At 33.4% G+C, this 19,075-nt stretch overlaps 1 protein-coding gene across 3 annotated transcripts in view; it reads right to left on the minus strand.

The window, feature by feature from the left end:
- Positions 1-605: 605 nt before the first annotated feature.
- LOC119642923 overlaps positions 606-19,075 on the minus strand; it is a 32,290-nt gene continuing 13,820 nt past the window's right edge. For 2 of the 3 annotated variants that reach the window (XM_038042237.1, XM_038042239.1), the window contains exons 3-8: positions 3,409-3,614; positions 3,190-3,325; positions 2,886-3,019; positions 2,174-2,296; positions 864-1,113; positions 606-802 (exon numbers count right to left, since the gene is read on the minus strand). In XM_038042237.1, the coding sequence (XP_037898165.1) occupies positions 657-802; positions 864-1,113; positions 2,174-2,296; positions 2,886-3,019; positions 3,190-3,325; positions 3,409-3,614 (995 nt within the window). In that variant the 3' untranslated portion in view covers positions 606-656. The remainder of the gene's footprint in view (positions 803-863; positions 1,114-2,173; positions 2,297-2,885; positions 3,020-3,189; positions 3,326-3,408; positions 3,615-19,075) is intronic. The other variant, XM_038042238.1, reaches the window with a different exon arrangement.

Raw genomic sequence — 19,075 nt, forward strand, 5'->3', positions numbered from 1 at the left:
GAGTGTATGTAAAGGCGAATAAGATCAAATCGTCTTTACTTCTATTACTTCACTACGCCTATTATTTTGCGGGTTTTATGACGCGATTTTTTTGTATTAGTACCGGAAGCACAAATTTACCTTCACTCTTCGCTTGTGGGTATACGAAAGAAAAATTTTAGAAAAAATAACTAATCAACAGGATGTCTACACATTTATGTGCCTTAAATCTTAAATATAAAATTGTATGTACGTTTATCTTACCAAACAAATCGTTTACCGCGAAACCATCGCAAAAACCATAAAAACTTAAATAGTTTATTACAACTGAAAATACATAAGTTTAATTTTAAAATATTAGTAAATATTTAGAAAAATATTTTTTTTCGCATTTCAATTTTTAATTATATATTTATTTATTTAATTGTAATAAATGTGCTTAGTTACTAAATTAGACAGATTATCGGTTGCAAATACGTGTTGCTTACTTATTGAAGTAAAATTAAAAAATAGAACACATTTGAATTATACATACATTTAAGGAGAAATGGCACTATGAGTAAATATTTAGAAATTTACTTTAAATAAATCAGGTTTTCCTCTCACATATTTTTCTTTTTTGTTGGTAGACAATATTTTGAAAAAGACATCAAAATTTCTTAGACTTTTGAATAAATTTAAGTTAACCGAAAAAATGTTACTAGGAAATAAAAAACCCATAAATATAGCAAAGTTCTGCAGCTTTTTGCTTCATCAATATTACCAGCGGTAGACCAGGCTGTTAATTCTGCTTGATTATTGGTAAGTAAATGAGAGAAGAAATCTTTTGAACAATTTTTATAAAACTTTTTAATTTCATTTTTACTGATTATTTCAATACACACCTTGCACTTGACTTATGTAGTTATTGCTGCTGCCCGTACTTTGCCCGACTAACGTTCTATCTTGCAAAGCATACTGGTTAACGTCGGCAGCATAATCTTTATTACTGGTTATGACGTTATTGAATTCATTTTCGTCATTTTCATACCGTTGATAATGATAATTATGATGGTGATGATGATATGCCGCACAAAGAACAATTTTCTCGGTAGTTGTGTAGTAAACATCGCCAATTTGCGCTATGCAGCGGATCTAACGAATTATTAAAAAACAAAAAAATTTTTTAATTGAAATAAAAATTTATAAAATAAGTAAGAAAAAAAAAATTGTAACTTAAAGTGTAGCTCTTCTTTACTGTGATCCTATCAGAGTAAAATTAACCGCGTTACAAGCGAAAAAACCTATGTTGAAGCTCAAGTTATTTAATGTGTAACTTTCGCTTATTTCAAATGTGATTAGAAAATATATAACAAAGCATTCGCAGAAAGACGTTTTGAATTTTCTGAAACCTATCACATGTTCTTATAAGACTCTCTGAAGGGTCTTTCTTTACGTTATAAACAAGATAATAAAACAGGCAAAAATATTATAGCCGGGCAAGACCGACCATTAGCTATCCTACCATAGCTAAATATAATTTGTAATGAAACTATATGTAGATTGATTTTAGTTTTATGGCGACATAAAAAAACGCAAATTAGCCTTTGTTGCCACTTTTCGTACCGCACCAAGATCTTCAAAATATCTCACAAATAGCCATCCGTATGTTGATCGCTGAAATATATGGGCAGAATTTAGACAGACAGCTGGACAGGTGGACAGACATGCGAAAAACATTTTAGAAAATGGTTCCTTATCGATTGATGTAATAAAAATCGTGACGGAAACTTCGCACGTTCGAACAGATTTAACATATCTTGTATCACAAATGCTGTAGGGTGCAAACGTTATAAAAAAGACTATAAACCTTTGAAATTTATATATTATTTTTATGTAGCATACACTATTTATTAAAGAGCACGTATGTTATAACTTAATCGCCTGGGAACAATCCAACTTTAAGTTTCAAGTAAAATGTCAGCACTCTACGTGCCTTTGACATTTTGAGAAATGCTTTATATATTAACTTTCAAATTTTAATATCATTTACAGATCAGAGCCGTCGTTTGAAACAGTCTCAGTAATTAATATAAATTTTTTATAGTGATGCATGCGTGCCATTCTTGGATTAATCTAACGGAGGCCGCTTGGTTAATATACTAGCATTGACTATTGGTATAGAGTTTATATAATTTTAATAACGCTTTCTTACCTTCATTTTTCCCTTTTGAAAGTGATGCTCATTAACGACAAAATGCAAAGCAATTACAGATGTTTGCATTTCACTTTTAGAATCTCGAAGTACTTTAAAATGGCGGACATGGGAAGGCTGCACCTAAAAACGAAAACGAAAGCGCAGATAAAAAAGATGTATATAAACTTCATATGTAAGAAAAAATTTATTTCGTTCATTCTATCACTTTGTTGTTGTCAATACAACTACATTTTTATTATTCATTTTTTTTAATAGTAATAATAATATTTTAGCATTTATGAATGCACGCGTCAGAATCGAACTGAACTTAAATGTCGATTCACAGTGTACGTTTCAATTGCTTTGTAAATTCTTAACGATAATTGAGAGTACAAATGTTTATCGCACTAAATAACCCAATAGTTTATTAGTGTTATCAACTCTCATGCAAACGCATTCAATTTGTTACAACAACAAAAACAAAAAGAATAACGGCAGTATGAACATGAAAAGCAAAAGTAACAACGTTTGCCTGCTAACTGTGTCATTCGACAATTGTCACATAAATATTATTGTGTGTGAGGACATACACTGGGTTAAAAGAGAAAGGAACGACAGACTGCTTGACTAACTAACTGTACCCCAAAGATGCTATCATTGGTAGAAATCCGTTTATACGTATGCGCTTATGTGCATACGAATGCCATAAAGTAGTTTTTGTTTTGCTTACCTCTTCATTATTCACTGTCCATGTGAGATTTGCTGCTGGCTTCGAATGGCGCGATGTACAATTGCCGCGCAATATATCACCGTTATGGTAACGTGACCGAATGCCAGTGATAAGTGGCTGATGGTGTGGCAATTCTGTGCATAAACATATAAATAGTAACAGAATTTTAATTTCACATTCGTCCCCCTTCATATCACCATCGGTTACGGATTATAATTCAATAGAAATTAAACTCATGTCATTGAAATTGAATGGAAAATAAAAAACTAAATAAAATTTCGGCAAAATTTATTGATAGACTTACCAACAACTTGCAATTCGCCAGCTGCTATCAATGTATGGAATGACGGAGCATCTGCTGATACTTCGCAACTATATTTGCCAGCCGTAGCCATAGTGGATGAATCCAATACCAAGTGTGTTTCATTTGAAGTGGAACGCTAAACAATATGGTGAAAAAAAAAATTTTTTTTTCGTTTGCTTTTCTTTTTTAACAGAAAATACCAATTTTCTGTAAACTTACATCCACTCGTACGCCAGGAAATTGGAAAACTTGCATTGGAGGCTCTTCGCTGGGCGTATAACGATAGAATTCTCTACGCCCCTTATACCATTTCACTGCATATAGTGTATCATCCTCAATGTCATAGAGACACTTCAATATGGCTTTTTGTCCGCGCCGTATAGTATGCGGAATTTTCACTCGTACATCACGTAAACTGTAAGATTCTGTAAAATAAAGCAATAGTGAAGCAATCTAGAGACAAGCGTGCGTGAGAAACTATGTTGCTGAGAAAATGATGATTATGTCAGGCTGACAAATTGACAGGCATAAGTAATGAATTATTCGGAAATGAACGATTGCTGTAATAAACGATGAACTATGAAGGGAAAGAAAAGAATTTTCAAAAACAACACTTTTTCGACTGTTTCTCTAATTATGACGTCAGCGTATTTACATTTCTGTGAAAATCTTAAGCTAAAAGTAGCCGAAAATTGCAAAACGTCATAAAAACTTACTCAGATATGATGAGCAGGGGCTGGGTATGTATTATATGATGAGTCATTTTTTTTTTTTCAATTGATTTGTTTGTTCATACAACAATCAGTGGGGGGACAAATATTGGCTAGAATCACTTCTCTTTGTGATTTTATTTACTTATGCCATAATTTAATAGAATGTTTATAGTTTGCTTAGCAAATATCAACCACTTTCGTGATGATGAAAAAATCTTGTTGTTATCCAGCAGAAGAGGGTGACTTAAAGTTGCTAATAACGATTTAAGAAAACGCTTTTGGTTTAAGGGTTGCTGTACTCGATATGTTAAATTATTGCGTAAATATTTTCGTTAAATTAAAATAAAAAAACTTAACTCTTCATACATATAGAAGGCTGTGAACAACTTTGAAGTGGTGGTTATTGTGTGTTGTTACAGTTTATTCCATGTTTACACTAACGGGGTTGACAAAAATTGAAAGTGAAGGTTTTAAATATTTTCTCTGTATTGTTTATTGATTAGAGGGAAAATATATCTCACAAGGATCACCATTAAATCTTTAAAATTCTTATCAGAAATCTAAAGAAACTTTCTTAAATAATTGTTAAATTTATAAATTTATGCAATTTGACAATCCTTTTTGCACTAAATTGGTTTATATTGGTTTAGTTTATGATTAAAAAGAAATTGATAGAGCCTTAAACAAACATTTCGATATTATTGCCAATAGATTATGTTTACATTTTCCACATTTTTCATTACTTGCATGTGCAAATATATTCATATTGTGCAGACGTAAGCTATAGCCTGAAGCTTATTTAACCTATTTAAACACATTTCATAAAATTTCTTCCTCTTTTAAATTAAAATTTTTTAGAGAAAATCTTTACAAATTTCTATATCGAAATTTGCTTTGCAAATAAAAAAATATTACAGTCAGCCACAAGACGTCACCAAAATTATCGATTTGATTGAGAAATTTCTAAGAGTCTTTGCAGATTAAGCAGTCAACGTCTTCTGAAATTAACACTACAAGTATTTGTACGGTAAAAGGAAGGTGCTTTGTGCGTGGCTACGAAAAAGGGATAAATAAAATCTGTGCACACTGATTCACTGACTGCAGCTACCTGCCCATATAGATGTCATATAAAACTACATTTTCGTTCATAAGAAGTTTTTTTAGCTTGCTTGGCATGAATATGTAGTACGTTATATAAGATTCTAAACCGTAGAAATTATCAACATGAATTTTATTTTATTTTAGATATTGTCTCATGCCATTTCTATTTAAAAATGATTTCATATAAATGGCCGATCACCTTTGGGCTTCTGTGAAAACTCAATCCTGGCAAAATACTTCTCTCGGATAAATGTGTTCTTCTTTCACTCATAACATGAATAATCTTGGTGAAATATGTCAGAGAGCTAAACATCATCTAAAACAATAACAGACACAAATACACTATAACTCCAATTATTCACTGTTTGAAGGTATTGCATCTGCTGTAACTCCACCTTGATAAAATAGAGAGAGAGAGAGAGAGAGAGAGAGAGAGAGAGAGAGAGAGAGAGAGAATGATTACTGATCTCAATTTTCTTAGGTTTGGGTCAAAAGAATTTCTCAAACATTTATTTATTTTATAATGTGCGTCATTGGTCGCGACTTCTCTTCTAGATGCGTTTTCGAAGAGGCAACGAACCGTTTCACAGAGCACCAGCGAAGTATACACTTTTCCAGTTCAGGTCGCTATCAATACGTAGCTCAACTCAAATATCTCTTCGCTGCAATAAGGCTTGTTCCCATTAGGATGTATCTTGCCTCAAAGGCTTTTGAAAACAATTTCATTAAGGTAAGCTAAAAAGTTGATGTTAACCATGTCACCTGCAAACGCCTTAGTTACTTTTCTCGAAACAGTGGTGAAAGACTTAAATACAGTGTATTGTTATTCCTAAGGTCCGTAATTTGATACATAGCAATTCTTGATTAAGGACAAGAAGGAGATTATTGAAACCGCAAGCACTCAAAATCTGCGACTATTGCCTTGTTTACATAAAATTAGAGAGAATTTCTTTAAAAGAACCGAAATTTTTTCTTCTTCTTTTTTCATACAAATCAGTTTTAACCGCACAAAACATAAGAGGAAATGAATAAATTTCTTTATTTTACTTTTTCTTCTGGTTTTAAAAAGGTTTTTTGATATAAATTTTTGATTGCTTTAAGGCAGAATGATTACAAAATCAATCGTCAACAGAGATTTGAAAATTAATTCGTTCACCTTTAACACGCCATTTGCACACATCTTAGAACTTCATTTACACTTGAAGTTTGATTTTTTAAAATAAAATGTTAGAATTTAAAAATTAATTATTGTTCCCATTACTTTATATGATACAATGCTGTTTCCAACATTGTTTGAGAGGCGTACCGCAAGAGCGTGGCGATTCGTTGTCAGTTAGTTCTTTATTTTATTAATACTAGTAGTTCTAATATAAAAATCGCTCAATGTCTTTTTTTTAGTCTAAGAATTTATTTCATTAGTCTAAAATTATAATAATAATAATGATAATAATAATAATATAAAATAATAATAATAATTTAAAAATTTAATTAATTCAATAAATACTGCGTTGAATGAAAAGAAACAAAAGGTTGAAAAATTGTTCAAAAATTATATCTGATGTACACATATGGCGTATTCGAAGCTGAAGTAAAGGTTCAATAATAAAACTCCTAGTCTCAACAGCAAGGGAAAACGAGGAACATTTCTTTTAGTCATTTGAAAGCAATGTTGACGTACTTCAATCTTTGGAAGAAATATGAATCTAAATATTTATGAAAATATAAATTTTAAAGATAAAGTAGGATGCGCTCCGGCAATGGAGGCTATTGGCCCTACTTTTCAAAAAGATAAACTAGATGATTCGTTAAATCCTTTTAACAAAATTAAATATTTTGTTGAGGCTATATTCCCTAGGTACTTTCAAGGCGTCAAAAAGGTTGAACAGAGCGCATGTGAATTTTCGAATTTTGAAAATATGTGATACTCACGAAGTATTCGTTTAATCGTAAAATCTTGACCGCAATTACAAAGTGGAGGGCCAGACTTCTTAAAAATCCATTGGTGCGTTACAATGGTATCGCCAAGGTAAATTCGTATCAATTTGTTAGGATTATGATAAGAACAGTATGCAGGTCAATGTTTTTCCGTGTACCATTTGCTGCTTGCACATTTCCCGAGGGGTCTTTACGATTCGGTCTATTAAGGATTTTAATTTTAAGTGGCAATAGTATTCCTTTCCTTGCAAATGGTGTTCCAGATGAAATTTGAGGAGTTACGAATACCTTCTATGAACAACAAGCTATCTGTGATGGTAGCCGTCTTGAATTTGTTTTTCCGAGTATCCTTCAAAGATAGCTTTACTTCACTCACAGTAGTTTGTATTGAAATCTTGGGGAGATACTTAGCTAATCGTTATTTATTTTCGAATACGGAATCATATATATTTTGACTTTTTTGGCAATAATAACTAAGGTCTTCGCAAAACGTTGAACAGATAAAGTGATTATTTTGGCTTTTAACTCATAGACCCGATTTTCTTAAGCTGGGAGGTACACGGTAATGACGTTGTTGATAGATAGTAGGACATACATTCACGTTTGCGTTCGTGAAAACAAAGAAAGCATTTATTAAAAATTATTAAATATAAATTTCGCATACCGAAAACGGTACCTGTGGCTGGGAAGTGAAATAGTTTCAATGCCGCTCATTAATAAATTTCATTTTAAATTTTATAGAAAAACTATACGAAAACTAGAAGAAAGACATAACTAAGAAAATTTATGCGCGAACTTGAGTCGTTCATCAACGAAGACCCCAATAATAGTTTTGCTAAATTTGCTAAGTAAATAGTACGGTAGAAAAAGAAAGGAATAATTTTCAATATCAAAGTAAATAATTTGCCATTAAATGCTGTATTCGTTGGTATTATAATCAATTTGGCCTTAAAGACTTTGTTTGTTTGGACCTATTAGAGTTTGTGTGTACCTGCTGCCGCTACTAATATTGATTGTGATTCAAATTTCGAGTTCTTTTTCGTCCTATCTCTTCGCCTTATCTGTCACCGTTTCTCTTCATCTCTCTCTGTCGCGCACAAGCTCCTTCTTGTTGCCAGTTCTTTTGCCGTCTTTGCAAACGAATCATTCATTGAGCGTAATTTTTCAACTTACAAAGTAAATGCAATTGTACATATTTGCTTTTCTCGATTTTTCTGACTATTATTTAATGATGTTTTACAGGCACTCGCAATCGTACACACTCACATGAGCACAAACAACCTAAGAGAGGCACGCAAATACTGGTACATTTTGACTTGTTCATTTTATACCTCTTTAATGGTGTTCGCCTATTATGCTGGCATGATAAATGTTTACATTACCATATACAAGCATACCTACATGCATATTTGTACACATTTATATTCATGTAGATGTAGGCACAAACACTACTACACAGATAAATTTTTAAATATAAAATAAATGAAATTAAAAGAAATATACTTTTTGGTGTTAGGACAATAGCGGCGCTGTGACAAGAAATTTTTAATTTCAGAAATTACATAAGTACACAGTGAACACATACACGATCAGACTAAGTATTCATTTTACATCAGTCTACTTTTATATGTTTCATAAATTATTAATCTTATTTTATTCCCTTCCTGGTCACGTTGTAAGATCTGTAATAATAAATTTCGTTTGCTTGATCCATTGCGGCGTTGTTTTATAAAACTTTCTGTCCGCGCTAACTGCAAATCAACTATTTTGTGTTCCTACTAAACGTATTTAAATACGTAATTAAAAATTAAACCTTCTTATATTTCAATTAAATCCAACACTATTTTCTTTTGGCATTTCCTGCCTAAAATTAATTAACTTTAACATTTCCAATTTAATGTTTCCTTTAGATATATTGATTTTGTATTTAATAATGGAACATGCTTAGAACATCAGTTAATTTTTGTAATTTCATTTTTCGATTACCAAGAATAATTTTAAGAATTTCTGTTTTTATGTTCTATGAACAGACTTTTATTTTCGTAAAGAAGAACTATCACAATACTTTTCAAACAAACTTCAATGCTTAATTTGAATGGTGCTTTTTCCCATCAAGAAGGAATTAGCGCAAAATTCGAATTTTTTCATTGTTTTGAAAGTAACGATGGCAGCGTCACTAAAGTTACCGTGACTCCTATGCTTACGGCCAGATAAAAAAATTGTCAAATCACATAAAATATTGTGAGGAGCCGTTTGAAGGCTAGCATTTTCTTAAAATAATATAAATTTTTCATAATAGACGACATCTTTCTATTGATCCCACGAGTGTTAAATAAAAAAAATTGCAAATTAGTTGTTGATAGGGGCGTTTAAAAGACAATGTACAATATAAATAGAAAAATCTATAATTCTTAAAGTAGCTACACCCACCGGGGGTAGCAAGAACGTCTCTTTGATCCTTTCCAACTTTCGAACTTCAAAAAAGTAATTATGGTACGTACGTTTGAGGTTCTTGTGGTGGCATTTATTTTTATTTACTCTTATTAAACGATCTACAAAAATGTCTATAACTGATTTTTGGCCGGATTTAGTTTTGGATATGCCGGCGACATGTAACGATCTCCATAAACATGTGTCAATTTGGTTCACTCTTCTGGTAGAATTGCCACAGTTGCAAATACCCGGATATAAATCTGAAGTTGATGAGGGCAGTCCTCATGAATATTTGACAATTATCGGAAGTACCTTTATAGGATCGGAAGCTATACAAATGAAAATAACAAAAAATTGTGAGTATTCTATTGCGAGCGTGTATGTAAGCGTTTGCTACAGTTTTTATCTTTGAATTCTTCATTAACCAAGGAATGTCTGTTCTAAATCTCAGTATACTCTGTTAATTTTTGCGGTTGCAGCTATTCTACACGCCGTTGCATGAAGTGAAAATGTTCGGAGTTAAAGGCGAGAGAGCCTGTCGCATTTGGTTAAATAATCGGGAGTTATTCTTTTTGATACCAATACGATTATGATGCTTTACTTTATTAACAATGATCAAAAGCTGAGAAAAAAAAGTGTTATATATATACGGTACATAGGTACGGTACGGTGGTACCGAGTATATTAAGTGTGCGCGAACATATCTCACACCCAGATGAGCTTAAGACTTATCTTTCATTATATGGATCGATTTAAAACAATTTTCTGAATCGATTTAAGCTTGTCTGCCCATCTGTACGTCTTCAGGCTACAGGTCGAAATTTTTGAGTAAATTGACGCAAGGACCAACCTAACCGAGTTTAGACCACGAAGTCTAGGGTATCTAATAGTCGGCTTTGGCCGATTATAATGTTCTTACTCACCAAAGGAAAAAGTTTTTATTCGTTTTTTCAAAACGATGGCAACGTCTAGAACGAAGCTTCATACACCTCACAAAGTATATATATTGTTGATCAGTATCAATATTCTCCCTTGCCGCAAAAATTAAGCTATCTCCTTCACATTTGGCGGAAACATTGAGGTTTCTTGCACGCACAAGGACACACCTTTTAACGAGCGTGACCTGTAAGCCCTTGATTGTCTTACATTTTATAGTTACATAGATTGGAGAGATAAACTATGCTTTAATGGAGAGCATAGATGGCCGAAACTCTCACCCAGTGGTGATCCCCGGGCAACGGCTTCGGCCAGCTAAGAAGGGTTTAAGATTTTGGGCTACTAACTCGGCGACGAGTTTCTGAGAGATGGTGGGGGGGTGGCTGGAAGATGAACTCTTCACTCAATAGCTGGTTACTGCCTAGGAAATTTCTGAATGGTATTAAGTACTTTGAAGGTAGTAATCTAGCGAGTGCATGGTAGATCGCCCCTGCTATGTCAGTGTAATACCCGAGACCTATGTATCTCGAAGAAACGTAGTTCTTGGTGTTGGCTACCAGGATGTATGGAGAATCCGAATGCAAGTGCGGTTGTTCTTACAACCGCCCAAAGTATGCCAAAGGCTTTGCAAAATAAACTAGGAGCCACGGGGGTCACGAAGCTCGCCTCACAAAGCCACGTATGCCTGCGGATGTATGATGGACTTTGTTCATAAAGTAACGGAATAAAAATTTTCTCAAGAGTAGAGTTAATGATACAAAAAAAAAAGGAATTGACGGATGGCCTTCCCTTTGGCCCATTAATTAAAAAACCCTCTTGAGAATTAATACATGCAAATATTAAAAAAGGGATTTGACGGAAGGCTTTTTCCCCTTTTGCCTATATACTTTTGAACATATGTCACGGATGCCTGCGGGTAATGTTGGTAATTGATCAACGGCGCCGTGGGAGCCTCATGACGGAAGCGAGCGCAATTTTTCCCTATTGAACGAATATCGTTGATCAATTTGTGAGTCCTGACTGCTTGGGTGCGGCCCTTCCGGGAGTACTCGTGGTGGTTGTGGTTGGCAGTTCCTAGCCAAAGTGGAACAATCGAGTGCAGCTAGGCCTCACACTGACCAGAGTGACGTTTCATACGGCCATACACGGTGAACCATCTGCGCACCTCTGGGTAAGAAAGGCTCCCTTATTAGGGGATTGTCTCTCCCTCCGTGGGGTGATCACTCAACTCAATTGAGCGCCTATGGTTGTAGGCAACCCGTCTGATTAAGGCTTCACGCCAGATGCAGACGTTAAACACACAGAGCGTTCTGTAACATACATTGTCATCGGGCCACTTTGGTGTAAAGACCACAAATCTGTATGTCAATTGAACCTTCCTTCACTTTAATTTTGGATGATAATCAAAAATGGAAATATCAAAATAGAAGAAATGTCTAAAATGTCAAAAAGCTGTAACGTTGGAACGATTGGAGTTTGTACAAGGATTAACGGATTTGTCATTGATAAGCTAGCTAGTTCGGTCGAAACGAGGCGTTTTCAAATTTCTATCCTAAAGACACGCCACAGACGGTTATACTGCGAAATGTCACTTTTCCAACGAGCATAAATCTGAAATTGTTTGATCGATACTTTACGAGAAATCTATCAGTGCAGCCATCTACCGAAAAAATAATGAATTTCTTTTTCCCCAAACTAATATTATGAGCTAATTGGCAAGAAATAAACTATAAAGAAAAACCTGGAATGCAGAAGAAGAAGAAGAGATGATGATGGGGGTTTTGCAGCAGCAATTGTTGATGACGATGCGGATATCCGCATGTAGTTGACTGTTCTATTGTGTAGGCTGCTATTATTATTACAACTTTATAAGACCGATAATATCATGATACACGATGATGCTTAATTCAAATAGTTTTTACAAACACTCCAGTGTTTTGTAGCTAATGTAGTTAATGACGAAATGTTTCATTGCGCGTGTGCACACGATCGCATATAATTCGATTTCATTTTTTTTTTAGACTATGCACGGCTGTTCACAAGCACAGATAATGGAAATTTTCCAATAATTTATGAATTGTTGACAAATCTTACACACATTTCAATTGTATGACATACGATGCATACGCATTTATTTAAATTTGTCAAAAATAGTGGCCCTTATATAATGTCAAAACAAGTAAGTCAGCGAGACCAACCATTAAATACCCTACACCAAATTTTCTAATATAATTCTTATTTTTATTATAGAACAAAAAAGTATTATATCTTGTTTATATATAAAGACATATTTCTCATGTGCGTAGTTTTGGGGAAACGGTCTCAAAATGCAATCTGATGTAGTACAAGTTTAATTCTTACGTAGCCCAGGATCCAAAAATCACCACTTGTTAAAACTTAGACCCCTCTGCTCTACAAAGGATCAATTCTCGTGAAAATTATTGTTAGGGTAAGATCGTAAGAACAGACCGAGATGGCCCAAATTCGGCACAGTTAATTTTTTTATGTTAAATTGCCATTATTACTATAATAATTTCAATCGTGCAATTATATCTTTGAAAATTATATCTTTTTGTCGTATGAACTTCAGTAACGGATTTTCGGAATAGGGCCTTATATGAGGAGTGGTGGAAAAAGTAAACCGATCCGGACGATTTCCAATAGAGTTCGTCTTTGGTCGAAAAAACGCCACTGTACCAAATTTTATGGAAACATATCAAATATTACGACCTATAGCTTGAACGCAAATTACAGGGACAGACGTCAGACGGATAGACGGATGGACACACAGCCTTAGATTAATTCAGCTAATGATTCTGAATCGATCGGTATAATAAAATGTAGGTTCATCTTAAGTCCTTCTTCATATTACATACGACAGCAGTAAGTAACTGTACTCTGTACTCTTTAGATGTTTTCACTTGCACAAAAACAATTATCTGAAAGTTTATATATTCTTTTGTGCTTATTGGCTTGCATTTCAACTAATAATTCCTTTTTGTTTTCTATTATTCGCACGTATTATTTTGCCAAAATTAGGAGTCTTTACCACCATTTTTTTTACAGCGAACTTTGCGAAAAAAAGGCTTTGAAAGATTTGCTTTTATTTTCCTTATATAACTCGCAATTAAAATCGACATCGACTTAAAGAGATATTTCAAGCTTTCTAACATCACGTTAGAACGCCACTTTTTTTTCCCCCTCTTTCACTTTTCCATCTTGCTTCCTGACAAACCAATATTGGAGGTTTGCGAATCGTACACGGCTGCTTTTGTAACAAACGTTACGACCAAAAAGTCGAATGTCACAGCCTATATTACCACTTAAACTGAGAACACCTCTGCTCTTCAAAAGGTATAAAAAATTGATTTTTTACCCACGTAAATGCACGTAAATTACACCAGATAAATCTACAAAAATTTGCCCGTAAAATTCTGCGGGTGATGCTGTAGTACGTGTATGAAAATAGAAAAATGTATCCCACCTAACGAATGTTATAATATATAAAAACTTAATTTTTTTCAACACCTTTATAAAGCTCGGAAAGTTGTGAGCAGTGTCAGCATTGAAATGCCCCTAAGCATGACCATTTGCTCGTCTGTCGATGTGCTCGTCTGCCCAACTGCGTAGTATTCAAGCTTTCTCCCAGTCGCAAAAATGGAGGTATTGTCAACAAATTTGCAAAAGGATTTGAAGACAATCCAAACTCAAAGAACATGCTTACAACCACAAGCCTGCGCGACGAAAGTTGAAAACGCTTTGTGTTTCGTGTTTTTTGCTCGTTACTCATAAACTGTAACACAAAAAAAAATTACCAATTTTATTTTTAAAACAGAAAGTATCAGCCGCGTCCACCCGATATTGTAAAGTATGAAATATAATTCTTTCCGCTTTTTTAGTCGATGACAAGTATAAAAGATTCACTCACGACCGAAAATGATTTTCTTACTTTTTTTATTTGAAATTTTTAATTTATGAAAAAATGCATAACAAAAAATTCTCCGCGTTTTTCTGTCACCACGTGAGGGGCTCTACAAGTGCACTTGTAGAGCTCGTTTAGAATTTCCCCCAGTTAAGCTTACAAGTTCTTCCAAGATGACAATATGCATAATTGTCATCAATTTCAGTACATAGTCATTTGACGTAGCTTTATTCATAGTTTGCTCAATGTCATTTTCCTTTCATTGTGGTCTCATAATCAGAATCCCCGAAAGGTGTTATTAATATAATATAAAATTTGAACATGTCTTTCTGCATACATATACATGTTTTTGCGTTGCATCGTAATTTAAGTTAATACACGCTATGTTATGCCTGCATTTGATTGGCGTGAAACTCTAATCCGAGTTAGTCAAGTGTAGTTATTTATTTATTACAAAACTTAACTGCTTTCAATATGGAACGCACTTAATATTCACATTTCATTGATAGTAAAATAAATAAAGTTGAGTGATAAATTTTCATTTAGTGAGTGAAAATCATCATTTACCGTTGGCTAAGGCAGAATTTATGAAAATTTTATGTATTTTTAAACCAGTGTAGAATTTTAAGGTTAGGTTATGAAAACATACCCGCCAACTATACTTTATTAATTGAAAAAGGCCAGACGCATATCACCTTTGCCTACAGAATGTTTTTTTTTTGCATGTCAATAATATGGAAAGCAGCATTTTATTCTTGATCTTTTAATAAATTTCAGAAGGAATTTAAATCCATTGTTACGAAATGAGAATAAATTTTATTTATACGCATAAATGTATGAAGCATAAAATAGAAATTATTAAAATGTACATGAAACACCTAAGGCATTGTTTACATTATCATTAAATGATTAGAACACACGCAAAAACATTTATAAGACGTTGCGTAAGAGATGCCACAAGATTTCAAGCAAGTTTTAATATAGATATTATTAGTAATTAGATTGTGGTGCTTGAAGTCATTAGTTAGCATTGAATATTCGATAACAGTTAAAGATGTATTGCTTAATTGCGTAAGTGGTATAAAAAACTTTTTCGAACAGCCTGTTTGTCCTTTTTCTTGAAATTGGGCTTTACGACGGTAACTTTAAAAGCCTAAAGTTAGGAAGAATATTGCATTTTGTTCTTTTCTTTTAACATCTAGCGGAAAAAGTTTCATCGTTTATTTGCATAAAATACCAACAACTAGTATCGGTCGACATAAAAAGTTTACCTATATACAAGTGCGATCGAACTATGAAAAATAGATCTACGTAGGTTGAACTTGTTTGCTCTACAATACCTTTTTCTTTGATAAGAACAACTATGTAAAAGCAGATTGAAAAGATTATCCCATCCCAGCCAACTTTTTCATATTCATTGAATATACGAAAATAAAATTTTCCACTAAGTTTTGTCGAAACATATTGAAAATAGAAACACAGTCTTGTATGAGCCCATCAAAGACATTTTCATTAACTTCAGCTCTTGCGCCAGAACATGTCTGTGAAATAGGCAAATATCTCGAAAATTGAAGAACAGGTGGAGAGGATTTCACGGACAGACGAACAGGCAGATTTGATGTAGAAAATCCTTCTGACTCGATCGGTACAGTGGAAGTCTGGTCAGGCTCAAATCGTTCTGCTTGATACAATTCTTGTATTGGTGGTGCAAAATACAAAAAGGAATCAATCTGTTAAGGAATGCGCGAATAATAAGATAATAATATAATTATAAAATAATGTGTGCATGTATTCTTATAATTTTTTCACTTAACAAAAACATTTATTGCGAAAAACTCGTATAATATATATTAATCAGAGTAGTTTCCATTATTTTCTACAACTTCTTCCCATCTTTCCGGCAGCATTAATATTGGCTCAGCAGCGATCCAATTATCGACGCATTTTCGGGCTTCTGCAGCAATTCGAAGCCGCGTGTCAGAATCGATCTGAATATTATGCCGGGTGTGGCAGAACTTCCCATTCGAGTTGCAACAGTATATCCTGGACAACTCTTCCAATGTGTGGACGGGCGTTGTCATGCAAGTGGATGACGTTGCATCTGTTTGTCGCTATTTCTGATCTTTTCGCAACAAAATAGACATCTGCAGTAACACTTTCACTCGGCTTTAGCAGTTTGCAATACACTACACCTTGCTGAAGCCACCGTATACACAGCAGAACTGTATGGCCGTGAATATTTCTCTTAGAGTAATAGACTTAATTTAATTTTTTTTTTTATCTGGCAACCGTTGAGACAGCGATTTTGAAAGGGTTAGAAATAGCATTTTTAGTCAACTCGCATGGCTGACATTTTCTGTCCATTTGAATCTTTCCCATCTCACGTAAACATGTAGGAAGAGTTGGCTCGTCAACGTCTAAACTGTTAGAAAGTTTTTTTGAGAGTTTGAGTCTGGTTTTTGTCCAGTAAGCCTTGCAATTCTTTGTCTTCTAACCTTTTTGATCGTTCCGGCCGTTCTTTGTCATTGATATCGAAAAATTTTAACCGTTGACACCAAAACAGTCAACTGAGATATGATGAAACAGCAACACCATAAGGTTTTACAAGTGTTCGATTGGTTTCAGTTGCAGATTTTATCATAGCAAACAACAGTAGTAATGGATGTCGAAAATACAAATTTGAGTGTTCCAGATTAGCGTCTGCATTCAGTGAACATGGACTAAATGGCAAAATGTTATTTGACGTAGAGAAACGTTAAAATTATCGTTAAATTTAACCGTCGTGTAGACTGATATTTTGCATTGCTTTATCATTTTTACCAATAGATGCTGATCAAACTACATACAAACACCGAGTAAAAAACAACGAAAATCAATGCTCCAGCAATTTAGTAAGCATTAATAATTTTGTTTAAGATTCTTTCCTGTGTTTTTTGACAGATTCTTACAACGAATTGTGAAAACTATTGTGCAAGATATCCATCAAAGTCTTGAATCGGCTATGGTGCTATTCGCGTTATTTTGCAATAATAAATTTAATAACAGAATAAATAATATTCCTAGAAAATAAATTTCCAAGTGTGGCCGACGAAAAAGATTATCGAAAAACACATCAATTATGATAACTTGCTTATATAAGCAAAATATTTTAACTGAATGAGTGAGTCGGAAAGGAACATTTGAGTGGAAAAAGCGGTTAAACTTAAGAACGCGGTCAAATCAAGTAAACTAAAAATAATCATACCCTTAAACAAATTGGTTGTAAACAAAATCACGATCTAGTGATACGAATTTTGTCAAGAAAAGAATTTCGTAACAATATATTAATTTGAGGATAATATTGGCCGCTTAAGCTTTAAAAGACTTCAATCCGTCACGCAATAGCTCAGAACAATTGAAACGTCTCCGAAACCAACGAAAATTTTTGTTCTTCTCTTAAGATAACAACGTTTGCATATATATCTCAGTGTAAGATTCAATACAAAGCTATATGGTTAACCTTAATTGCGCAGAACTTTGAAATGCCTTCGATATAGTGGCAAGTGCTTGGTAAGAACCTAAGGAAACTATTAGCATTATATTCCAATTTTTTGACCGGGAGCATTCCATCAACAAATGCCGAATAAATAGATCGCCATATGGGCACACCTCAGAACGGAGCAACAAACACTTTTCATTGAGAATATCGCGTTCTTTATAACTACGACTTTGTTGTGCATTTCTGAGTGTTCCAAAGAAACACAGGATTTTAGCATAACGCCGCTCTCATATAGGGGGGTTTAAAAACGTTCAGCTCTAAAATTGAAATATCAAAAACTTATAATTGAACAGGGAAAGAAAAGAAATTTCAAATTAAATCAGAACAAACAGACACAACAAGCGTTCCAACTGCAGACAGCAGGCGAACATCTGTGAAGCGTGCAAACATTTACCCAGAATTTATAGCGTACTTGTTGTGGATGTAAAAATTGTGTATGATTTCTGCTGATGTTGAAATATAATCAAGAGATGTCAACTTTCCACCCGTGATTATAAAAGTTTTGTAAGCAGGCAAGTGCTATTATATATATATCGCTTGATATATACTTTCAAATGTTATGTCAACTTGACACTTCAAACTTCATAAAAGAGTTATTGAAAAAATTTTTAATGAATACCTCAATGACCTGATTTATATATGTCATCGATTTTGCAGCACATACGTGCGCTTAGATATATTATACAGTTTTTTTTATTTCCCAACTTTTTTAGGATATTACCGCAAACATGTGTTAATGTGTTTCTAATAACTTCCTTTATATGCGGATTTTAATTTTCTCTATCACTCTCTCTCTCTCTATAGTGTCCGCTCTCGCTTCCTTTTTTGTCCTTTTTTAACTAAATGGTTTGCCGCAAGTGGAGTGAAACATAAAAGGCGACTATTTGCCATTTTTTTTTCCCAATCATCCGATTTGTGTGGCATACTAACCAAAGTGCGCGTGTGAGTACTATTAAGAAAAAAATTTATTTAATTTGTTTCTAATTGCTTTAATTTAAATTATGACTATATTGCGGTTTGAAAAAAGACGATAGCTTATATAAAAATATATATATTACACATATATAGAAAATATATACAAGAATATATATAAAAATATTCGTATATGTATACATATGCAGATATATATACGTGTTTATATTACATTATTTTTTTTTTATATTTTATATATATGTACATATTACATGTATATTATTATTATTGTATTTTCATGCACGTTTTTCTCATCTAAAAATTATAAAACTTTTATACATTTTTCCTTTTTTTTATATTTAATTATTTATTTTAATTTGTCTAAATAGAAAGATT

The sequence above is a fragment of the Glossina fuscipes genome, unplaced genomic scaffold (assembly GCF_014805625.2).
Source record: "Glossina fuscipes isolate IAEA_lab_2018 unplaced genomic scaffold, Yale_Gfus_2 287, whole genome shotgun sequence".
NCBI classification, from domain to species: domain Eukaryota; kingdom Metazoa; phylum Arthropoda; class Insecta; order Diptera; family Glossinidae; genus Glossina; species Glossina fuscipes.